This window comes from Schistocerca cancellata, chromosome 6, assembly GCF_023864275.1.
Source record: "Schistocerca cancellata isolate TAMUIC-IGC-003103 chromosome 6, iqSchCanc2.1, whole genome shotgun sequence".
Classification (NCBI taxonomy): domain Eukaryota; kingdom Metazoa; phylum Arthropoda; class Insecta; order Orthoptera; family Acrididae; genus Schistocerca; species Schistocerca cancellata.
Genome location: NC_064631.1, coordinates 266,329,018 through 266,355,124, shown reverse-complemented (window position 1 = coordinate 266,355,124; position 26,107 = coordinate 266,329,018). Strand labels below are relative to the sequence as shown.

The following is a 26,107-nucleotide window of genomic DNA, read 5'->3' as shown; positions in this document are numbered from 1 at the left end:
ATAGGTTTGTGGAGTCTGCAGCCAGATCATTGATTAACTAACATACAGTGAATCAATTTCGGCGAGATTAGCAAACAGAGTCCTCGTCTGAAAACGGTGATCATGTGGACCTTTTAAATACTGCGTTTAGCCGATTGTGTGATCCGGTTACGGACACGAAAATATATCATAGAACTTTATGTGCATTACATTCGTTGCAGCTAAGCAAACTGCACCGCTTTTGTAAGTCGCTCAGGTGATTTATCTTTTACGTGTTTCCTATCTTCATCTACTTTTACTATCAGAGTTACTTATTTCGAGATGTGCGCACTGCATTTTTAATTTTTTTAAAATTTTCTTTTAATAAGATCTAAATCTTTCTCTTCGATAGTGGATACCACTTATTCTACATCTCATGAACACAGACAAACTTGTCTTCTTCCACCATAATTTAACACATTGGTAAGTCTTGTCTTCCTCTACATTTTCTTACTGTCATAAGGTTTTCTACTTAAAATAGGTGTTAAACGGTACTGCAGCGTTTGGATAAGGATATGAAGCATTTCAGACCTCTAGGGATGAAGAACGGTAGTGCAGAAGTTGAGTAATGTTGTTGCTCTACAGTGGGAGTCCAAGAAGCATTGAATAAAGTCCCAGTGGCTTTGTTTCCAATTCTTATCTGATGTTCACAGTCTTGAGAACACAAAAAAAAGAAAAAAAAGGGTGACGAATCCTTAACAGTCTGTACAAAAGCCATACGACAATTACTGAAAATAGTAATCGGGTAGCTGGAACATAAATTCGGAGAACATTTCACAATATAATTTTTATTTGTCACTGACGTGAGCAAAAAGATGAACAGTATATCTCAACCTTGACATTAGCCAGCTTTAAATGTAAGAAGCTATCACAGATCATTAAAATCTTTTTCTATAAATGTGAGTCGTAGATGCTGGATTAACATATGCAGCAATATCAGTCATTTCTAAGGAAGGAAATACGCATAAAATAGTTATGTGCAGAGGAAAGGAAACGTAGAAAGTGTTAATGTTTGTCAGTTTCTTCACTGGAAAAACCAAACATGTTACAGAATCAGTCGATGGGAGAAAATCGAGACTACCATGCACAGAAAATGTAATGTACAACAAAATATTGGCGCTTTACATGAATCTGTCACGGAGTATTTATTTTTGTACTCTGAGGATGTACAGTATGAACAATATTAAGCTGATTTGTTAGATGGTATCTTCATCGGTCACTATCTTTTAGTCCGCACGACCTGTCTCGCGGCAGAGTGTGAGGTGCTGGAGACGTAGACGTGGGCTGAGCGTGGATGATGTAAGTTATCACAGACAGCTGCGGGAGCCCCTGGCAGGGTCCAGAGGCGCTCAGAAGTTGATGCCTCGCTGCTTCCAGGTGGCGCTGTGCTTCTTGGTGTACTCGCCCGCGGGGTCGAACTTGGCCTTCAGCTTGGCCCAGTCCTGCGGCCGCTTCTCCGTGACGTGCTTCAGCACCTTGACCGACCTCTCCAGTTGGCGCGGCGGGCAGTCGTTACACCCGGTCGCCACCAGGTTCGGGAGCAGCTCTGCACAAATGCGAAACAACAAAGTGACGAATGAAGTGGCTGAAAGAGGTTATTGAGGGAATAGTTCATCGCTAAGATAACGGCGAAAGCTAGATGGGGCGTTGGTGTCTGCTATTGGTGGAAATGTTCGAATCCTCCTACACCTATGTTTTACGGAAACTAGCAATTCGTACCTCTTGTTAACTTTTACGATCGAGGACTCCTTCACATTAGCCAGAGGTGCAGGAATACTTTAAGGGGTATGATTCTTACTGGTTCCACCTGTAATTGACACCATTGTCGTATCGGTTGTGAATAATTCTTTGTTTTCCGTACGACTCTGTCGGTGGTAACGGGAGGCATGTCACTGAAATAAGCAATACGAGAGATGGTTTGAAAACGGGATAGCAGTTTTCTTATCTACAGATAAGATAGTCTTGATACCTGATGAAACAGTCGCTGTTTTTCGCATTCTTGGGTAGAGGAACAGTGCTTCCTTTCTATGACAAAACTAGAGCCTACGTGGTCGACACGCGACAGAGCTGATTTTCGAAAGAAGCCAGAGACTCATGAGCCGGTTCACGAAACTATGAAGTTCCAATGACATGATCAGTGACGTGTATAGCAAGTGCTGAAACTGGTAGAAATAAGCAGTGACTAGGAGTTCGATAATGACAGAATTATTATCCTCACTAACTCAGTATTCGTAAACTGAAAGACGTACAAAGCACGTAGATATCATGTAAACATGATAGTTACATGATGCTGCAACGTACTGTGAGTATAGGAGAACAGGTGCCGTTACCGGTCTCGTTGTTGATGGGGAGTCTTAGATAGAAGAAATAACGATAGGGTTCCTTTACTTTCGATAAACGCACACTACAGGAAGGAAGTCGACAATGGAGTATGTCGAACCACTTATTGCTTTTGACAGTCGCTTCGTCTAAGCTTAACCAGATGCAATTACCGATACTGAGCATCTTCTGGCAAATATAAGATATAACTTAAACGTATTATATAAATGGGTAGCAGTGCTACTCTAAGATGAGTAGATTGTTACAAGAGAAGAAATTGTAGTGAAATGCATTGAATCAGTGACCAGGGAAAAGGGGAAGAAAGAGACACATATATCACACTTAGGTCCTGAAGTTGTAGATTTCAAAAACTCTTATGGCGTACTCGAACTTCGCAGTTGAAGTTAAGCACATTTGAGCTGCAGATATGGAACTGATGCTTTGAAACTGAAGTATTTGAGGCCCTCCGTTCTAATTAAACAGCATGTAACTTGAGAGACATTTGTTGAACACTTGCTGGTTACATAAACTACGGATGAAGAAACCTAACGTGCTACAGAACATAATTTTGAAAATGAATACTACGTTCCTATCTCAGCTTAACACAACTACTAGTGCCAAAATATTTCATTAATAAAACGTAATGGAGTTACATGTTGTTAATTAATATCGTTTCTACACTAGAGAATAGATTTCTATAATCTCAAGCCAAAGTTACTGAGGCTAACAGATGAGACATAGTTGCGTCTAGCGAATAGATTAGGGTGTATCCAACCAATACAGAACAATAAAGATATGGAACCTAATGTAGAATACAACTGAAACAGCAACCTGCTCGAAGTTTATGTAACACTCTGATGAAAACATTGTATATAACTGATAAATTATGGCCTCTTATGGTCAAAATCAATCACGACCGACGACACCACGGTAAAGAACTTTGTGTTTGTACTGCTTTTAATCTTATTGTTAGTTTTTGTGCTTCTCATGCGTTGCTTTTCAAGTCGTGTAAGTCAATCATTGTTTCAAAATGAACTTTCCCAGAATGAAATTTCACTCTGTAGCAGAGCGTGCGTTGCCAGATCTCTTTATACGCTATATTACATCTGCTTCTCGCTTTATAAGATAATTAGGGAAGTATTGTAGCTTTTCGACAGATTAATGCTGTGGACTCGACCGGTACCTGGATCCGCAACCATTGCCTTTCGCGAGCTACTAATTCAGGTACCGACCACGACTCAGGTCCCCTGCTCAAAGCTTTACGTCCGTCAGCATTATGGCAGAGATCCAGAGTTTGAGTCCCGGTCTGACGCACAGTTTCAGTCTTCCAGGAAATTTCAACATTTCCCCAATTTTCTAATGAACACAGCAGCAGATAGAATGCAGCATACAAAGAGATAAAATAATGAAGTTCCTGATTTCAAATTAGGGTGAATTGAAAATTCTTATGCTTTATAATGGATTGACTAAATAACAGAAAATTGCATTAAATCCATCTAAAATATGAACAGAGGGACCGTACTTAAATATTGATTATCATCTATTGTATCAGAAGACTGTTTATTAAATAAAACAGTAATCTGGTGATCCGTTGGGAACATAAAACATTAGCGTTAAAAGTATGGCAGGAACCTATAAAACTAGGAAATGTTACTGTAGTTTTCCTGGTGTTTTGAGCTCTGCACTAACTTTCGGCTTGGCGTCACTTTGGTAAGAGATGCGTCTCCCAACGTGGTAAAGCAGAGATCTACAAACTAGGATCATTGAGTCGTCCAATAAGTGGGGCAGTGTTGCTTGTGCTAGAATGGTTTCTGTGTCCAACTTGCTTCGACCGTTATGTCTTTTTTTTCCAGGGTAAAAGAATTCCTCACTTTCATCTGCTTCTTGGTGACCAGTTTTGATGTCAAATTTGTAGCTAAACGGATTCGTGTACTTCGTGGTCACCCATTCTAATGTTGAGTTTATCTGTATTCTAATATCTGCTTCTTCCCCTTAATTTCGTCATTCTTTGGTTTTATTGATTATTCCCTGATCGATTATCCGCGTTGAATCAGTTCAACAACCCTTGTAATAATTCTTCATGATTTTCACTGGAGTAATAAACGTCATCAGTGAATCTTATCACTGATATTCTTACTCACTATATTTTAATCCTATACTTCAAACTTACTTTCATTTACGTCATTGTTTCTTCGATTTATAGTCTGAACAGTAATGATGGAGGACTACAAATCTGCCTTACACCTTTCTTAACCTGATTCCTTCGTTCGGGATCCTATATTCTCATAGCTGCGTGCTGATTCTGGTACGTACTCTATGTTACCCATCTTTGCGTATAGCTTACTTTTATTTTTCTCGGAGCTGCGGACATCTTCCACCATTATATATCGTCGTACGCTTTTCTTAGGTTGACAAATCGTACTAAAAGTCTTGAAACCTCCTAGGTCTTGCTCACATTATCAATCGCAACTGCACAGCTGTCTCTGTCGCCATACCTTTCCCAAAATCAAACTGATCGTAATCGGCGAGATGCTAGATTTTCTTATCTATACCTTATATATTACCTTTGCCAGTAATTTGAGTACACGTGCTGCTAAAATGAGTGTGCTACAGTTCTCGATCTCATCCGATAATTTTCCTGGCTCTGTGACTGATATTTGTCCGAAAGCCTGATACATTAGAAGTCTCACAGATCCTACACTCTGACGCGAATAATAGTATGTTTGCCACATTGCTCTAAGATTTAGGATATAACGAAGGAAAATTACAATATCTTCTGCCTTAGTTACTAGGAAGTAATCCTAAACTCTGTTAAATCATAACGCCGGATCAATTTTGTCTTCCAAATCGACTCATTGCTTCTTATATGACGTCATCAGATGGTTCCCTCCTTCCGAGAGGACTCAAATGCACTCTTTCTACCTATCCTCACTCTCGTCTATTTTTGACAGTGGATTTTCCATTATACTCTAAATGTTAGTATCCTTGATTTTAAGTTCCTTTTTTTGATTTTTTTATCCGATGACCATTTGTTTTCGATTTCTTCACATATTTCCAGCAGCCATTTCGTTTTGGCTTCCCTACTCTTCCTGTTTGTTCCATTTCTAAGCGACTACATCACCATATTCCAGTCATTCACACTTTTTTTTTTTACTTCCTTCTTTGCTCGATCAGCTGAAAAATTTCTTATGTTACCCAAGACATCTTCCTTGTTACCTTCCTTGTACCTAATACTTCCTTCCAAATTTTCTGACATTTCTAGATATGTCCATTCCTCTTCAGATTAACTGTTATTCATTATCGCATTATCTACGTCCTCAGAGAACTTCAGACGCACCTCATCATTGCACAGCACCCCAGTATCCCAGTTCCTTCCGTACTGGTAAAACTTCGGTCTACTCTACTCGTAATTATATAATTTCTAGCCGAGTGCGTATTTGCTTCTCGTTACGCCTTGCAAACCAGTATCTCATATGGGAATGTCTCTCTGACCATGACGTAATCCAACGGAAACCTTTCATTCCCTCGGGTCTTTTTCCAATACGTGTCCTTTCCTTGTTATTTCTGATTAGTGTAGTGGTTGTTATTAGTTGGAACATACTGTAGAATTCATTTTAGTCTCTTCTCCTCATTTCTACTACCTTAACTTTCTCTTCTTTCCTCTATTACTTCGTTCCAATCCCACATGATCATTAGTTGATCGTCTACCTTTACACAATAAAATACCAGTTCGCAAACCTCATACACACCCTCTCTCTCTTCACATTCTGCTTGTGACGGGTCTATATATGTATCTTAAATATTATTTTTGTCGCTGTGTTGCTCTCGACTCTGATGAGAATAAGCCTATCACAGAACGATAATTGAAATTGTTTAACGTCTGCGTTCCTATTCATAAAGAGTCCTACTCCAGTTAAACAGTTCTTTGTTGCTCTTCATATTATCCTACGCTCTTTGAGTCATAAATTCTTATTTTCTTTCCATTATACTTCACTAACACCCACTAGATCTAGACTGAAGCTTTGCATATTTGTTTCCAGTTTTTCTAGCTTCCCTACCGCGTTCGAACTTCTCAATTTCCACTCTCTCAGATGGAGAATGTTATCATTTCGTTGGTCATTCGATATTTTCCTCGAGGTTACCTCTCTCTGGGCAATCCCTTTCCGAAGAACCGATATGGGTATTAATTCCGGAATAATATGCCAGTTGAGAGATCATTACGATTCTTGTTTCAATCAAAGGCCAATTGTTCTGTGGATGCACCCAATATGTCTTTAAAGCAATGGTTTTCATTACCTTTTGCATCCTCATACTATTGGTCATTGCAGACTCTTCCGTCTTTGAGGGGCGATCTCCCATCCCTAGAGTAGGAGGGTACAGTGAACTTCTTTCTCCTCCCGGCATTCACTGACGAGAACGCGGGTCACTCCTTATACCGGAAGCCTTCGGTGGCCGTTGCTGACCTTTTACATTCAGAATTTAAGCAATGACCGGAATCGAAGCTAGAACCCAGAAGATTTTATTTTTCAACGAAAGCCTAGACCATGTCTCCACCTCTATAAATGCTGCTTTCATTTTATACGCCTATAAAAAGTCATTGGTTTTTATTCAGTGTCAATACATGAACAACGATCTCGACTGAATTCTGCTCTGAAGGCAAGCATATTCGTGCATAGAACTCGCGCCTGTGCCACATGTTCTAATATTTACTACTGCAAAATTTGCTTGCTTCTATGTTTCTCCTCCCGTGTTTTAAGACTTTATCACTTCTCACAGCGCGTAACACACTGTCTAGCCTTGAGACACGGAGGTACGCTAGATCCTCACTGAATTCGCTCAGTGGCTTAACAACTGTTGTTCTGGTACACGAGACAGACTGAGTGTGCTTTTTAAGTGGCTTTCCACGCTCTCTGAGTCAAATATTCACAGCATGTAAAATGTGACAACATACTGAAAAAATTTCACACGATTCATTAACAGGTGGCGCACGCGATTGAAATTAGCAGAGTATTGAGGCGAAAGGAAAGGGAACTGGCTACAAAGTTAAATAAATTTGCCAAATGATGAAAAACAGTAACCCCGTGACGTGAGCTAAGCTCTAGGAAACGGATTTACGTTAAAAATACTGATGACATCTTCAAATAGTAAAAGACGGAATTAAGGGTAGGTAGCTTCGAGAAGTAACCACAAGTGAATCATAAAACCGCATTATTGCCTTTTATTATTGTTCTCGAGAGGTTAGTACATCATTTCTGTGGCAACTAGTTACGGAGCCAATCCACAGATTAGTTACAACATCGCATAATACTGTCTAGAGGTAACATTCATTTGCCCACAGCATCAGAAAACGGTTAAAATGGCTCTGAACACTATGGGACTTAACATGTGAGGTCATCAGTCCCCTAGAACTTAGAACTATTTAAACCTAACTAACCTAAGGACATCACACACATCTATGCCCGAGGCAGGATTCGAACCTTGAATCACGTCTCCTATATCCATACAGAGTGTTGCAAGTACCCATCCGTACAGGTTCCTATGCATTTCTGTTGATAAATATAGCTATGGTGACAATGACCTACTGGCTGCTGCACGCCCTTGGAACTGCGGCCACTGCTTATTTGGAACGCGACCTTCTGTCTTCGACTTCAGACACCTAGTAGTTTGCCTTCGCCTCGACGGCGCTCGCGGGAACTGGTCTACCTCGCTGTGGGTTAGCTGGAGAACCGGGTCTCTGAAACGATTTTATTACCCTGACCTTTCTCTTGGACTGGAACGAAAATGTAAGTCGTTGTCTTTCGGCAGTATGTTACTGTAATTTAGCTATCAATGCAGACATGTTGATGCTCGACATCAGTCTCTCTCAACTTTTAGTAATAACTTACCCTCCGCTACAATGTGGAAGCATCGTTACGGAAGCCAATCTTGATCAAATCTTCCGAGCTCTGCAAATCTAACTTCCTGAAAAATCAGTTTTCCGTGTTATCGTTAACCAGTTCTACAAGTTTCGTCTCCGCTGCGCTTTTAGCTGTCAAGATAACCCTACTGATGGCTTACCTCTTGTCCCATTCATTCGCCTAAAAATCTAGTAAGGATCCTCACGCCACCTATTTTTCCCACGGCTTTACATTTCTCAAATAATTTGTCCTCTTAATTCTAATGTCCTGGAGCATCATCACATTTCAGATTCTTTTTTTTTTTTTTCACAATCTTCTTTTCTAGTTTCCCCACGACGCGTCACATTACCATACAATACTGTCATACGAAACATCTCTGTTCCACATAAATATTTAACAGGGAAGAGAGCTTTCATTCCTAAAGTATTGTTGCGTGACTGTTTAACGGTGTGTTTCTGGCTGAAGTATTAGCCAAAACAGCTTTCTACACCTCCACTAGTACGCTTCACATTCCTAACTTGATCGTCCGTAAGTGTAACCTTGTTCTAGCGCAGAAGAATGTCTTCACTATTTTGTGAGATTTGCCAAGTCGCTATTCTCTATTCTGTGTGACACGTTTCCGTAAGCGACATTTTAAGATTGAAGGACGAGGAAAACTTTCCCACAGAACTGTTTAGGACCATCAGACTTTTCTTTGAATAGCTGAACAACAGGTTCGTAAATGTGCATCCAGTAAGTATCTGCGTTCGGCAGTACGAGGCAAACGGAACTGAGCTGCAGGTCAGCAAGTTCCACTCTACGTACAAACAAGCTCCTCGTGCAGACCGTGAAGGCCCAAGGGCTGCTGTCCTGTGCCTCGCTGAGTCACACGGATGCGGTATGGAGGGTTTGTGGTCAGCACACCGCTCTCCCAGCTGTTTTGCTGACTTCTCAGACCTTGGAGCTGCTACTTCTCATTCAAGTAGCTCCTCACATGACATCAAGAGGCTGAGTGCATTCAGTACCACTCTCCCACCAAGGAAAAATCCTTGGCAGTACCGGGAACCGAACGAGGGTCTTCCGTAAGGCAGCGATCTGTGCTCAGCATTCAGTTACGGAGGCGGACCAGATCACGCTTTACCTCGCGGTAATTATGATTATCTTTTTCGTTAAAACAGTGTATTCAAATAGCAATTCTTGTAGGAAAACAAGCTGCACGAATTCGAATTCAATAGAATTTTATACAAAGTAAGAGTTTTCAGAAAATATGCGTAAGATACACTGTCCTCTTGAACACCATCATAACCCTTACAACGAAGCAGAATTCACTTTCCAATATAACAAATCGTATGGCCTTATTTTACGGAAATAATACCATACATGTAGACGAAGTCAGGAAGCCTTTATGTTTAATTTCCATGAAATCCAGTGGTCAAAAGCTGGGAAGGTCCTTCCAGTCGTTGAATACTGCATTTCTACACTCTGAATAACAGACCCACTAGGACAACCATTATCATCTTGAAAAATAAATTTTCTTTTTAAAATTGTTCTCTCAACACCTAAGATGGCATTCTAGTTTGGGATTGTTTTGGGGAAGGGGACCAGACAGCGAGGTCATCGGTCTCATCGGATTAGGGAGGGATGGGGAAGGAAGTCGGCCGTGCCCTTTCAATGGAACCATCCCGGCATTTGCCTGGAGCGACTTAGGGAAATCACGGAAAACCTAAATCAGGATGGCCGGATGCTGGATTGAACCGTCGTCCTCACGAATGCGAGTCCAGTGTCTAACCACTGCGCCACCTCGCTCGGTGATGGCATTCTGGTATTTGGCATTCTAGTATTCATGAGTCTACGTAGGAGCGAGTATAGGTCTCCCAACAGATATTTGACATTGGCAATCAAGAGAAACATAAATCCAAGTTGATGCCGTTTCTTTCATTAACGTTCAATAAATAACGAAGAGTCCCAGTTGACACCAGATCATTTTACGTCGACGGCCATTGTTTAAAGAGTGGGAATGATCGCTGAAAAGAGTTACCTAATTGAATTCCCATATGAACGGAGTGCCCATTGAATCTGTTTCAGCCTTACGATTTCGTGCGTCTAGAGGCAGGTTAGTTGCTTTCACGAAATCATTAGTGAGGCTTCCTGCAAGATTTAAATTGTTGAAGTACTAGACACAAATGTATCCATTCGTTTCACCAAGGAGAACATCCGGCACCAATGGCCAATCCACAACAAAGTCTATAATCAAAAGGTAAGTACCTCACATTAATCACTATGCTTCCTACAGCTTTTTGTCACTTATTTGCGCCAAATGTGTTGCTAGTGGATTTGTCAGTAGGGAAACTTCTATCAGCTAATTCTGCACATTATCAGAAATACCAGTGTGAAGGAAGCCTATAAAGGTAATTGTTAAAACATGAAGGGATTCAGAGACTGTATTTTGTAAATTCTAGTTCACTAGAACCGTAAGAGAACGTAGATGAAGGTGAGATGGGATATTTAATACTGTGAGAAGAATTTCATGGAGCAGTAGAAGACCTAAGCCGAAACAGGGTCCCGGAAGTAGACGACATTGCATCAAACTACTGACAGCACTGGGAAAGGCAGGCACGCAAAATTCTTCCATCTGGTGTGCAAGATGTAAGGGACTGACGTAATACATCCACACATAAAGAAGAATACAATAATTACAATTCCAAAGAAAGTAGGTGCTGACGGATGTGAGTATTGCCGAACTATCAGTTTAATAAGTCGTGGTTGCAAGATAGTAAGGCGAATTCTTAACGCAAGAACGGAAGAGCTGGTAGAAGCTGACCTCGGAGAGATCAGTTTCAATTCTGAAGAAACGTGATAACGCGTCAGACGATGCATACCCTACTACTTATCTTTGAAGATAGGTGAAAGACAGGCAAACCTTCGTTTATAGCATTTGTAGACTTAGGTAAAGTTTTGACAATGTTGAATGGAGTATACTGTTTGAAATTATGAAGGTAGCAGGGCTAAAATACACGGAACGAAAGGCTATTTACAACTTGTGCATAAAACACACAGTAGTTTTAACAGCCAAGAGGCATGAAAGTGAAACAGTGGTTGAGAAGGGTGTGAGACATCGTTGTAGACTAACATGATTGATTCAATCTACAGACTCACCAAGCACTAAAGCAAACCAAAGGAAAGCTTGAAGTAGGAGTTACAATTAAATAAACTTTCAAGTTTTTCGATGACACTGTAATTCTGTCAGAGGCTGTAAAGAACTCGAAAGAGTAGACGAACGGAATGAACAGTATCTCTAAAGTAGGATATAAGAATAAAATAAAAAAAGCAAATCCAGTATCATGGGATGTAGTCGAATTAAGCGATGCTGAGGAAATTAGATTTGCAACGAGATATTAAAAGTAGTAGATGAGTTCTGCTGTTTGGTCAGCAAAGAAACTAAAAATGGTCGCAGTAGAGAGGATATAAAACGCAGACTGGCAATGGCAAGAGAAGCGTTTCTGAAGAGAAATTTGTTAACGTCGAGTATAGATTTTTCTTCTCTGAAAGTATCTGTATTGAGTGTAGCCATGTGCGGTAGTGAAACATGGAAGAGTGTAGAAGCTTTTGAGATGCTGAAGATTAGATTGGTAGATCACATAACTAATGACAGGATGCTGAATAGAATTGGGGAGAAAAATGTGTGGCACAGCCTGACTGGAAGAAGGGTCCGGTTGGTCGGACACATTCTGAGACTGCAAAGGATAATCAGTTTAGTGGTTGAGGGAAGTGTGGTAGATAAAAACGGTAGAGGGAAACCAACATATGAACACAGCAAACAGATACAGAAGGATGTTGTTGTAAGTACTAATTTGGAGATGAAGAGGCTTGCACAGGATAGAGTCGGATGGAAAGCTCCATCAAACTAGCCATCGGACTGAAGACCACAACAAAAGTTCACTTTAACGCCATGTCAGTGGCTTTTAAATATGCCTAATACCGTCTCCGCTGTTCTAGATAATCTCAAGACGCGCTAACCACGCGAAACGCGTCGCTAATAATGAATCTCTTGCAAGTGTGTCTGTTTTCTGTTTTCGGAACATTGAACCACTGTTGCTACACCAAGCCAAAATGGAGTGGAGTAGTGTATTGGATGGGTCAATAATTTATATTTTGTTCTTTGCGAGCAGCCAGCTCAGATTGCAACCCGGTGTTCCTTAGGTAAGTTTTCTGAATTTTCATAAGATTGGGATTCTAGAAAGGTTCCTTAAGCAAAGTCATAAGTGATTTCCTCCCACTAGCCCTTAGTGTGCTGGAATTTGGATTAAAACACAACAAAGATTTACATATGAAATTATACTAGATAAAGGCATTATACAAGGAGATTCATTAAGCTAACTCGTGTTCAGCTTAATAACGGACAACATCACTGATGAAGTAACTTCATCAATTTAATAAAACAGTTCATCAGTATAACATGGAAACGTTATCTAAAAAAATTAAGAGTATGGTAATATCAAAAGCACCTGTGCTATGTAAGTTAAAAGCAGATGGTGTGTCAATTGAACAAGTGATGAGCTTTAACTATCTAGGCACTGTTATCACTAACTACAAAGACTTAACTGTGGAAGTGAAAAATCAATTGGCAGAGGCAGTTAAGGTAGCCAAATGTATGGAGAAACAAATTTATGGCTGCTTAGAGTCAAATAAAAATACGAATACATAAAACAACGGGATGTCCTGTATGGACATATCTGTCAGAAACCAGAGCAGAAACGAAAAAGATAAAACAAAAATTAATGCTAGTGGAAATGAAGATTCTAAGACACTTCCTAGGAGTAAACAAACCTGTCGATAAGGGAACCGTGTGGAATACAAAATCGAAGTAATTGGATGAAGACAAAGGAAGGAAATTGGATCATGTGGAAAGGATAGACCCTTGAATACTAGCTAAAACACGGACGACCGTAAGGGAAACGGCTACCTGGACGACCTCCCAAATGGGACAGCAGTTGGCCCATTACATCCATTCGTCAGCAGACAAACAGAGGAATCCCTAGTCAGCAGAAGAAGGAGAAGAAGAGTTAGAGAGGAAGTTGAACCTATCAAATGGCCAACAGAGGTGGCAGAGCAGGGCGAGTGCGAGGTGCGAAGCGGCGGTACTCACTCTTGAGCTCTTTGCCCTCTGGGGTGCACTTGCCGTCGCCGTCGTCCAGCAGGCACTGCACGTAGGCCCTGAAGAGGCGCTCGTTGCCCAGCACCTCGTCTATGTCGACTTTGTCGAGTCTGTCCTGCTGCGGCGCCGCGCGTGTGGCAATCGCGGCCAGCGAGAGCAGGCAGCAGGTGATCAGGATTCTGGCCATGTCCGCGGTCCGTGGTCGGTGGCAATGCAGTACCGCGCTGGTCAGCCGCCGCCTCTTATAGCCGCCACTGTGACGTCAGCGACTGCACGTGACGGTGTGGACCGTGGGGTGTCCCCACTCGGGACCGGTCACCCCACTCGGGACCGGTCACTGGCACCTCTCAGAGGAGAGGCACTTTTCCGTGCCGCCCGTGACCTCCACCAGAGGCCAAGAAGAGACAGGTGTTCATTCGTATGCATAAGCACGCCCACACCTTTCAGAAGTCTCGGTAGATATGAGACTGCATTCCATGCGCCGCATGTAACACAAATGTGCCAATAACACTGCTTCCCTTCGTGATAATACGAGAGCTGTTCCGAAAGTAACGCTAAAACTACTTATTGTGTTCCATGAACTCTGCAGATCAAAATGTAGATACCATTGGATGGACACTTCCAGAATACAAAATTACCACTCCTTGTCCTTCCCGTTCAATACTTGAGGGGTTCGACAAAAATACGGAAACCCCACCATGCCTAATATGGTAAAAAAACCAGCTCGCATTCAAAACAGGTTCCAGTCATATCGGACTTGACATATGCAGGTTCTGTGTGGTTATGAACGAAATCTTATATCATTCTTCGTGCGAAACAGGATGTTGGTGGCGATTATGGAAGTGGAGAACGAGTCCTTCTCTCCAAAGTAGACAACAAAAGGCTAGAAAATACTGAGATCTGGTGGACGTGGTGACTAGCATGGTCGTGCTCAAAAAATCAGTCTTTGACGATGCGAGTTTGTGTTAACAGTGACCATGTCCTCTTGGAACACAGCATTACCGTATGGGAGCAAACATTGTACCATAGGATGATCCTGATCGGCCCAGTCGCTCACATAATCCTTGACAGTAATGCTACCTTACAGAGTAACCATGGGGCTCTAGGAACACCAAGATATGGTTGGCCAAAACCACGACAAGTTTCACTCTTGGGACGTAAACTTGGCGAGATCTTCGAAACGGTGTCAAACGAGACTAATCCGACAAGATTACTTCCTTCCATTGATTCCAACAACACTTTCTCCTGTTAAGGGCATTTTGATCACGGATGAGTGGTTTTCGAATTCCAGCTCGCCCTGCATTTCCCTGCTTATGGAGTTCCCTTTATGTTGTTTTCGTGCTGAAAGGATTCGCGAGTACGACATTTTAGTGACTGTGGTGCTATCACATAGGTAATCCTAAACGGTTCAATTTTGGGTCCACTCCTATTCTTTATGTATATGAATGACCCTCCACTAAACATTCAACGTTAGTACCTTTTGCAGACGGTCCTATTCTCATATGAAATCCCAGTAGAGAGAAAGCAACATAAAAGTTACTAATTCATATTTTCCATAGAACTATTAAGTGTTACATGAAAATGGATTCTCTCTAAATTTTGAAAAAGCACACTACATTCAGTTCTGTACAACAAATAGTGTTATATCAACAACTGACGTAACATGTGAACAGGAGTCAGTAAGTAGTGTAGAATGCTCCAAATGTTTGAGTATAAATACTGATGGAAACTTTAAATGAGAGAAGCCTATGAGCAGGTTTCTCTAGGAATTAAGTTCGGCTACTTTTACTCTTAATATATTTGCTAAACCTTGGAAAAAACGTATCAACTTCCTGATATATTTTGCCTATTTTCACTCTATGATGTAGTATGGAATAATTCTCAGGTGTAACTGATCACTTAGGAAGAAAGTATTGATTAAACAAAAGCGAACAGTATGAATAATATGTTGTGTTTACTCACGGACGTCACATAGGTACATCTTGAAGCAGCTAGACATTTTAACAAGGCCGTCGCAGTGCATTTTTTTGATAATGAAATGTGTCATAAATAATCCATCACAATTTCAGAAGAACAGTGATATACACACCTACAACACTAGAGAGAATGATGACTTTCATTATCAATGGCTCAGAGAAGAGTTCAATATTCAGCATAAAATATTTTGATAATTTGTCGAAGAACATAAAATGTCTGGCGGTTAGCGAAGCAAGTTTCAAATCTAATTTAAATAATTTCTCCTCGACATCTCCTTCCATGCCATTGACGAATTTGTACTGAAAAACTGTTAACATTTTAAGTGTAGTTGGATGAGTAGGAATAAAATGATATTGCGTTCGTTAATGTTAACAGAAACCATATATACATATCCTCTAAACTGACTCATTCCACGTCCTTTCGATAAAAGAACCTTTAAAACGATCTATGGAACACGTAACCAACTAACATCAAGTTCCGCAGTGAATTTTGTAGCTGTGTCGTCTTATTTTTCGGTACAGTCCTTTTCAATGACCGTATTTCACGATTGCTCAACAAACTATTTTCTCTGTGTTGTCACTTAGCGCATGATGTTTCCCCGATTTTCCTGCCTGCGATGTAAATCTTCTATATAGTGCCTCTTGAAACGTCAGGCACTTCGGCTATCTTGGTCACGGAAGGACCCATCATAAGAGAACCAACCATTCGACCGCGATCGGGATCACTTAACTCTGACATAAGTTATTCTACGGCGTGTGTTCACTACCTGTCAGATATGAAGTCATTTGTTCGCACATATCGCCCTCTACCTTTTCGGAAATGTGGGAGTTAATTCGTATGTGCAATTGTAGACTTAAAAAAAGTGATTCTAATGCAAGTGTTAATGTTGTGATATTGTGTTTGGGTTGTACGATGATGAGAGAAGGGAGAAGGTGTAAGCCGGTGCTGGTCCATAGCCCATTCAGCTCAGTGCTCACATCTGAAGTCCTCATATCATTTGAAACTGCAGATAAGTTTGGTATTTAATACAGGACATTGTCACAAAGACTACCGATGGGGAACCTCCCCTTTGCTGGCCAAATAGTGGCAGTGAAATTTTCATCCACCACCAGGATTCGAACCGGCATACCTCCGAGTTGACCGCCACCACGTGGACCTACATTAGCGACGTCGTCTGCGGAGATGAGTGTTCAGCACTAATCATTTGCACAACCTTTGAACCTAATTGAACCAAACAGGTGAAAGCAGTAGGCAATACGCCACAGTGTGGATAAGTTTCAAACACTGTGCCCATTTTGCCAAAGATCTGTTAAGTGAAATTAAAGGTTAGTGATGTAACTGTATTTATCAACTCTAAATAATCAAACTGCGACCAAGAAACACGGTGATGGTGTTGGCACTTCTCCACATAATAACGCTTCAATGAGACACAGTTTTGTATCTCTATGCCTTGGCGGTACCTTGTTTCTAGAAGTCTTCACATTCATTACTCAGAAAACTTCCACCTGGAAAACCAAATCGCCGTCATTCTCGAGCACGGGGTCAGGGATTTTCTTCTGCCCCGAGATGACTGGGTGGTGTTGTGTCGTCTTGATCATCATCATCATTCCTCCCTAATACGGTCGGAGGAAGGCAACGGCAAACCACCTCCACTAGGACCTTGCGTAGTACGGCGGTGCGGGTCTCCCGCGTCGTTGCCCCACGCGCTGTCAAGAAGCATGGGACTTCATTTCTGTTCCATTATCCATCTTCAGCAACGGTATTTCTATTTGCTGAAATAATTATCAACCATGTGCTCAAAAGAAATTTCATTCCTTTACCTGTTTCAGGCACTTAATGCCCTTCTTCACAATTTGAATTATTCGCGAGCGTCAAAAATAAGCTGGTGTATGCAGCATATGAACACATAGCAACGTGTTGTATACCCAACTTATTTTTGGCGCGGGCTAATAACGTCATAGTCATAATCTTCTGAAGAACGGCATTAGATACCCGAAGCCGGAAATGGAATAAAATTTCCTTTGTGCAACTGGTTGCTGATGATTTCAACAAATTCTGAAAATTCCTGCAACAATATGGTTTCTTCAATCGAGGATCGAGGATGAAGGCTCTGAAAGTTATTTCAGGAGAATACTGGGGATGAGGCCAAATTCGACAGCTCAAAGAAACTATGTCCTTTGCAGAATAAGCTGAGGCTACGCCTTGACAGCCTCCCGTGACATCTGCCCGTATGGCCGAGCGGTTCTAGGCGCTTCAGTCCGGAACCGCGCTGATGTTACGGTCGCAGGTTCGAATCCTTCCTCGGGCATGGATGTGTGTTATGTCGTTAGGTCAGTTAGGTTTAAGTAGTTCTAAGTCTAGGGGACTGATGACCTCAGATGTTAAGTCCGATTGTGCTCAGACCATTTGAACCTCCCGTGACGTCGTATAAATTCCGGTAAGATGGTCCTCTGACGGCATTCCCAAAACACAGTGTGATCTTGTCTGATGATGGTCGGGTCTTTGACTTTTTCCAGTGCGTGCTTTGCTCGTGTGACTGTAGGTCACTTTGTAACACCTACCACTCGTCGATAATGATTAAGCGTCTAAAGAAATCATCTGTATTCGTCTACCACAGCTGCAACGTTTTCACTATGGTACTGCTCTGGCGGGCTTATGAAATTGGTGCAGACAGTTCCGCAAACCGTCGTTCAGAGTGTCGTTCAATATGTTAGAATTTCACTTTTTCCACTGTGATGCTCCGGTCTTCGAGCACCAAAGGTTTCACTTCTTCGCCGGCCGGTGGCCGAGCGGTTAAAGGCGCTACAGTCTGGAACCGCACGACCGCTACGGTCGCAGGTTCGAATCCTGCCTCGGGCATGGGTGTGTGTGATGTCCTTAGGTTAGTTAGGTTTAAGTAGTTCTAAGTTCTAGGGGACTTATGACCACAGCAGTTGAGTCCCATAGTGCTCAGAGCCATTTATTTTTCACTTCTTCTGTGGTTCCCGGTTCCTCACAGACTGGTGATGCGCCATTCCGTTCTTCGTTTTCCAGGCTTCTTTGACCAGACCTGAAGCGTCTCCGGTAGGGACCGACTGTGTCACATGCTGGAGCTTAGTAGCCGTACACTTCCACCAACTTATAAGGGATTGTTGTAGTGGTCCTCCTCTATAAAAGCAGACAAAGATTAACTGCACCATTGTCCACTTGATTAATAGTTGCACCCTTCTATTTTACTTGTTCCAGCGGCGAGGAATTCAATTCATACCAGGGCTGCTGACATGTACCTGCAAACAAATGAAAAAATAGTTACATATCTATACTTTTTTTGAAGTGATAATCCAGACTTCAATGACGCCCTCGTATAAGTGCGTAAATCTTTCAATATCAATAAAATCACTTTTGGCACAGAGCTGTTTCAGTTTAAATATCTTACTAAACCCGACGTCGGGATCCTATTTAAAGCAGTCCTGTTCAGTACCACCTAATTTCTGGTTTCTGGGTTCACTCCTCACCATGTAAGGTCTTATTTCGGCTATCTCGAGATAACTGACGTCACTGCAGTGGAACCTCATTATACAGTGCTTAGTAAAGATGACAGTGGTTTGGTTGGATGGAAAACAGCTCATTGTCCTTCCATAGCAGACGACTAACAGTTAACAGTCATTGAAACAGCTGAACGCCCCAATAGCATGAACAGAGTGAATGGCTGCAAGTGGCTAGTGGCCAGGGTGCTACCGTTATCACCCCAATGGGCCGCATATGTTCGCCGGGATAAACAAGCTGCCACAGGAGAGCTTCGACGCGGCAACAAATTCTTGTGGCAGAAAGCGCTGCCCCTTGGTACAACCTGCCTTGTCGCTGATACTGTCAGTCATCTGTTTCAGTACATCAGATCATCGGCTCTGCACATTCTCCCTAAATTTGCACAGTCCAGTTACTTCCCAGTACCTCAACTTCGGATGCCACGAGACAAGCGGAGTAGGTAATTAGAGAAACTATTCACATCGTCGCCCTGATCAGGACCGCAGCCAGTGCGCTCAAATAAATGCGAGAAACGATTTTATTCGAACATACATATACACTACTGGCCATTAAAATTGCTACACCACGAAGATGACGTGCCACAGACGCGAAATTTAACCGACAGGAAGAAGATGCTGTGATATGCAAATGATTAGCTTTTCAGAGCATTCACACAAGGTTGGCGCCGGTGGCGACACCTACAACGTGCTGACATGAAGAGAGTTTCCAACTGATTTCTCATACACAAACAGCAGTTGACCGGCGTTGCCTAGTGAAACGTTGTTGTGATGTCTCGCGTAAGGAGGAGGTCGGATTGTAGCCTATTGCAATTGCGGTTTATCGTATCGCGACACTGCTGTTCGCCTTGGTCGAGATCCAATGACTGTTAGCAGAATATGGAATCGGTGGGTTCAGGAGGGTAATACGGAACGCCATGCTGGATCCCAACGGCCTCGTATTACTAGCACTCGAAATGACAGGCATCTTATCCGCATGGCTGTAACGGACGTGCAGCCACGTCTCGATCCCTGAGTCAACAGATGGGGACGTTTGCACGACAACAACCATCTGCACGAACAGTTCGACGACGCTTGCAGCAGCATGGACTATCAGCACGCAGACCATAGCTGCGGTTACCCTTGACGCTGCATCGCAGACAGGAGCGCCTGCGATGGTGTACTCAACTACGAACCTGGGAGCACGAAAGGCAACACGTCATTTTTTCGGGTGAATCCAGGTTCTGTTTACAGCATCATGATGGTCGCATCCGTGTTTGGCGACATCGCGGTGAATGCACATTGGAAGCGTGTATTCGTCATCGCCATACTGGCGTATCACCCGACGTGATATTATGGGGTGCCATTGGTTCCACCATTGGTTCCACGTCTCGGTCAGCTCTTGTTCGCATTGACGGCACTACAGTGGACGTTACATTTCAGATGTGTTATGACCTGTGACTCTACCCTTCATTCGTTCCCTGCGAAACCCTACATTTCAGCAGGATAATGCACGACCGCATGTTGCTGGTCCTGTACGGTCTTTTCTGAATAGACAAAGTGTTTGACTGCTGTCCTGGCCAGCACATTCTCCAGATCTCTCACCAATTGAAAACGTCTGGTCAATGGTGGCCGAGCAACTGGCTCGTCACAATACGCCAGTCACACTCTTGATGAACTGTGGTATCGTGTTGAAGCTGCATGGGCAGCTGTACCTGTACACGCCATCCAAGCTCTGTTTGACTCAATGCCCAAGCGTATCAAGGCCGTTATTACGCCAGAGGTGGTTGTTCTGGGTACTGATATCTTAGGATCTATGCACCCAAATTACGTTAAAATGTAATCACATGTCAGTTCTAGTAGAATATATTTGTCCAATATATACGGCCAGAGGTGGTTGTTCTGGGTACTGATTTCTCAGGATCTATGCACCAAAATTGCGTTAAAATGTAATCACATGTCAGTTCTAGTATAATATATTTGTGCAATGAATACCAGTTTATCATCTACATTTCTTCTTGGTGTAACAATTTTAATGGCCAGTAGTGTAGTTTCTAATGGGCTAACCCACCTGCGGTTTTACTAGCTATCTTGCACTCGTGTCATCTTTAGTGAAGGAGACCGAGCGAGCTGTCGCGATGGTTAGCACAATGGACTCGCATTCGGGAGGACGACTGTTCAAACCCGTCTCCGACCATCGTGGTTTATGTTTTCCGTGATTTCCCTAAATCGTTTCAGGCAAATACCGTGATGGTTCCTTTGAAAGAGTACCGCCGATTTCCATCCCAATCCTTCTCTACTTCGAGCTTGGGCTTCGTCTCTAATGAACTCGTTGTCGACAGGATGTTCAATGGGTATCTCCTCCTTAGTGAAGAAGAATATACAAGTTCATAGGATTGAGTGTATATGTTCCAGGGGTTGGAGCAAATATGGAAACACCACAATAAATGCTTGCTGGAACATAAAATTTATATGCCAACCAACCCTGTGGGTAGCGCTGTGTTATCTGACTACGAACGGAACCTGTGCAATGTCCTCAATTCGTTGCAAGTGTCAGCCCTGTTTAGAATAGTGTTCAATGTAGTTGTAAATGCGTTACGTCAGAGCTACATAGCCCCGAACGTCGGCAATTTATTGGTACTCTCACGGTGGGTGCTTCCGTAACCAAAGTAGATGAACCACTTACAGTTGGTAGAAGTACCATGTTGAATATTTATTTCACATCCTCTAAGACACAACGTGGACGAAATTGAGTGTATAGTGATCATAATGGAAGGTCATTGAGGAGGATTCTAAAGAACACAACAGCGGAAAAAGTCACTACAAAACTACGTGTCGCACTAGCACAAAAAAAACAGCAAGGGAGCTCCATAAGCAGAGAATTGCAGTGAAAGCTGGAATACCGAAAGCACTCGTCAGTGACGCAAATTCCCGCAACGGGAAAACATGGTCCCTAAGCCGAAAAGTCTGTCCTGGGAGCAATGGAAGAATGTAATTTGATCGGATGAGCCTTTTTGCCCACTGTTACGAACTTCTGGCAGAGTTTACGGCGCAATAGTGAAACATGGCTAGAGTTCGATGATTATCTGGGCAGCGATATTGTGGTATTCCAAGGACCCCTTGGTTACCCTGCAAACCCGCACAACTACCAAGTATTAAACCAACATTTTGGCCGATCGGGCATAATGTCTGTTTTCTAATGGTGATACTGTGTTCCAAGACGACGAGGCCTATTTACACAGATTGCAACGTTCAGTACTGTTTATAGGGCCACCAGGATTAATTGTCACATTATCCCTGTCCACTGCAAATACAAGATCTCAAGTTTACTGAGCCTAGGTAATTTTTTTGGAGAGGAGGGTAGTTGATCGTAGTCTACCTCCATCATCGTTACCCAAACTTCCGACTATTCTGCAGCAACAACTGTATAAGATCCAGGATCAGTACCAGTATGAATCCATTTCAAGAGGATTGGAATCTGTTTTGAGTGCCTACACCGTATTAGGCATGGTAATGTGTTGTGTTTTTCGTCTTTCCATAAATCTGACGCAACCCTGCAGGCTCCTACACTCAGATCCATCTGAATAAAATTCTTTTGTCCACCAAGCTGCTTAATTTATATACTAAGGAATGTTATAACATTTCGGGTTTTTGGGTTTGAGTACTCCCTACACAATGTGATCAAAAGTATCCGGACACCCCCAAAACATACGTTTTTCATATTAGGTGCGTTGTGCTGCCACCTACTGCCAGGTTGATATGTCAACGATCGCAGTAGTCACTAGACATCGTGAGATAGGAGAATGGGGCGCTTCGTGGAACTCACGGACGTCGACCGTCGTCAGGTGATTGGTTGTCACTTGTGTCATCTGTCTGTACGCGAGATTTCCACACTAATAAACATCCCTAGGTACGCTTTTTCCGATGTGATAGTGAAGTGGAAAGTTGAAGGGACACGTACAGCATAAAAGCGTACAGGCTGACTTCGTCTGTTGACAGACAGAGACCGCAGACAGTTGAAGAAGGTCGTAATGAAAATAAAAAAAAAGAAAGAAAGCTAAACTCCTTCCGAACAGGCCATGAAGTCCCAAAGGTACCGATCGGCTGCCGAGTCATCCTCAGACCACAGGCGTCACTGGATGCGGATATGGAGGGGCATGTGGTCAGCACACCGCTCTCCCGGCCGTATGCCAGTTTCCGAGACCGGAGCCGCTACTTGTTAGTCAAGTAGCTCCTCAGTTTGCCTCACAAGGGCTGAGTGCACCCCCCTTGCCAACAGCGCTCGGCAGACCGAATGGTCACCCATCCAAGTGCTAGCCCAGTCCGACAGCGCTTCACTTAAGTGATCTGACGGGAACCGGTGTTACCACTGCGGCAAGGCCGTTGGCAGAGTGTGTATTGCCAAAAGTAAAATTCGGATTGTGACAACATAAGACATCTACAGCCTTCCTTATGACCTTATTTTCTTGCAACCAGTTTCAAGGCTTCAATGTGTCATCTTCAGGCTGTTGAGGTACAGGTTGATATGACCCCTATATACACTCCTGGAAATTGAAATAAGAACACCGTGAATTCATTGTCCCAGGAAGGGGAAACTTTATTGACACATTCCTGGGGTCAGATACATCACATGATCACACTGACAGAACCACAGGCACATAGACACAGGCAACAGAGGATGCACAATGTCGGCACTAGTACAGTGTATATCCACCTTTCGCAGCAATGCAGGCTGCTATTCTCCCTTGGAGACGATCGTAGAGATGCTGGATGTAGTCCTGTGGAACGGCTTGCCATGCCATTTCCACCTGGCGCCTCAGTTGGACCAGCGTTCGTGCTGGACGTGCAGACCGCGTGAGACGACGCTTCATCCAGTCCCAAACATGCTCAATGGGGGACGGATCCGGAGATCTTCCTGGCCAGGGTAGTTGACTTACACCTTCTAGAGCACGTTGGGTGGCACGGGATACATGCGGACGTGCATTGTCCTGTTGGAACAGCAAGTTCCCTTGCCGGTCTAGGAATGGTAGGACGATGGGTTCGATGACGGTTTGGATGTACCGTGCACTATTCAGTGTCCCCTCGACGATCACCAGTGGTGTACGGCCAGTGTAGGAGATCGCTCCCCACACCATGGTGCCGGGTGATGGCCCTGTGTGCCTCGGTCGTATGCAGTCCTGATTGTGGCGCTTACCTGCACGGTGCCAAACACGCATACGACCATCATTGGCACCAAGAAGTGACTCTCATCGCTGAAGACGACACGTCTCCATTCGTCCCTCCATTCACGCCTGTCGCGACACCACTGGAAGCGGGCTGCACGATGTTGGGGCGTGAGCGGAAGACGGCCTAACGGTGTGCGGGACCGTAGCCCAGCTTCATGGAGACGGTTGCGAATGGTCCTCGCCGATACCCCAGGAGCAACAGTGTCCCTAATTTGCTGGGAAGTGGCGGTGCGGTCCCCTACGGCACTGCGTAGGATCCTACGGTCTTGGCGTGCATCCGTGCGTCGCTGCGGTCCGGTCCCAGGTCGACGGGCATGTGCACCTTCCGCCGACCACTGGCGACAACATCGATGTACTGTGGAGACCTCACGCCCCACGTGTTGATCAATTCGGTGGTACGTCCACCCGGCCTCCCGCATGCCCACTATACGCCCTCGCTCAAAGTCCGTCAACTGCACATACGGTTCACGTCCACGCTGTCGCGGCATGCTACCAGTGTTAAAGACTGCGATGGAGCTCCGTATGCCACGGCAAACTGGCTGACACTGACGGCGGCGGTGCACAAATGCTGCGCAGCTAGCGCCATTCGACGGCCAACACCGCGGTTCCTGGTGTGTCCGCTGTGCCGTGCGTGCGATCATTGCTTGTACAGCCCTCTCGCAGTGTCCGGAGCAAGTATGGTGGATCTGACACACCGGTGTCAATGTGTTCTTTTTTCCATTTCCAGGAGTGTATATCACATCTGTTGCGAGCATTATTGGGTACGCAGATAATGTGTCAGCACTCCAACCATCAACTGACATTTTCTGCGTTTCCAGTAATGCTGGCAAGTGATGTGATATATATTGCCAGACACCTCCTACCAAAAGGATAGACATGTAGAATTTGGAGGCGGTGGTGTTATGGTGTGCTCGTGTTTTTCGTGGAGGGGGCTTGCACCACTTTTTTTGTAAGGCACTATAGCAGCACAGGCCTACATTGATGTTTGCTTCCCACTGTTGAAGAGCAATTCGGGGTTGGCGATTGCATCTTTCAACACGATCGAGCACCTGTTCATAATGCACTGTCAGTGGCGGAGTGGTTACACGACACTAAGATTCCCTGTGATGGACTCGCCTGCACACCGTCCTGACCTGTATCGCATAGAACACCTTTGGGATGTCTTAGAACACCGACTTTGTACCACGTCTCACCGATCGACATCGATTCCTCTTCTCAGTGCAGCACTTCCCAGAATAATGGTCTGCCATTCTCCAAGAAACCTTCCAGCACCTGACTGCCTGCGAGAGTGGAAGCTGTCATCAAGGCTAAGGGTGGGTCAACACCATATTGAATTCCAGCATTACCGATGGAGGGCGCCACGAACTTTTAAATCATTTTCAGCCAGGTGTCCGGATACTTTTTATCACATAGTGTATATAATGTCTTACTTCGGATGCCAGGAGACAACCGAACCTATGCTGGAACCTCATTGGACAGTTGGTTCAAATGGTTCAAATGGCTCTGAGCACGATGGGACTTAACATCTATGGTCATCAGTCCCCTAGAACTTAGAGCTACTTAAACCTAACTAACCTAAGGACATCACACGCATCCATGCCCGAGGCAGGATTCGAACCTGCGACCGTAGCAGTCGCGCGGTTCCGGACTGAGCGCCTAGAACATTGGACAGTTCTAAAACAAAATATCAGTGGTGTGATTGTACGGAATGCATTATATTCTTAGAAATAATTAAAGAACGGATGATCACGGACGATGTCTACAACAGGCCGCGTATGATCGCCAGCGAGCAGCTTGTCAAGAACCTGGTTCACGGACATAAGCTGCCATACAAGTACTTCGCCAGGAACCGAGGTCTAACTGTAGGAACCACTACCCCTAGGCACAATCTACCGATTCGCTGGTATCTGTCGTTCGTCCGTCGTAGTGGAGTAGGCTATAGGCTCTCCACAATAGTCGGAACTCTGAACTGTGCAATTACGTTCCTGTACAGTGAAGTCAGTTGCCACGTGGAAACCTGGATAATATGATAACTAA

The 26,107-nt window shown here is 43.6% G+C and overlaps 1 protein-coding gene and 1 pseudogene across 1 annotated transcript; both read right to left on the bottom strand.

The window, feature by feature from the left end:
• Positions 1 to 1,131: 1,131 nt before the first annotated feature.
• LOC126191261 (ejaculatory bulb-specific protein 3-like) lies at positions 1,132 to 13,597 on the bottom strand. Its single transcript, XM_049932071.1, has 2 exons — positions 13,360 to 13,597; positions 1,132 to 1,564 (listed from the first exon to the last, which is right to left on the bottom strand). Exons 1-2 carry the CDS (start codon positions 13,553 to 13,555, stop codon positions 1,368 to 1,370), a joined length of 393 nt encoding a protein of 130 aa, XP_049788028.1. The 5' UTR covers positions 13,556 to 13,597; the 3' UTR covers positions 1,132 to 1,367.
• Positions 13,598 to 23,115: 9,518 nt separating this feature from the next.
• Positions 23,116 to 23,233, bottom strand: LOC126089746 (5S ribosomal RNA; annotated as a pseudogene).
• Positions 23,234 to 26,107: the final 2,874 nt, after the last annotated feature.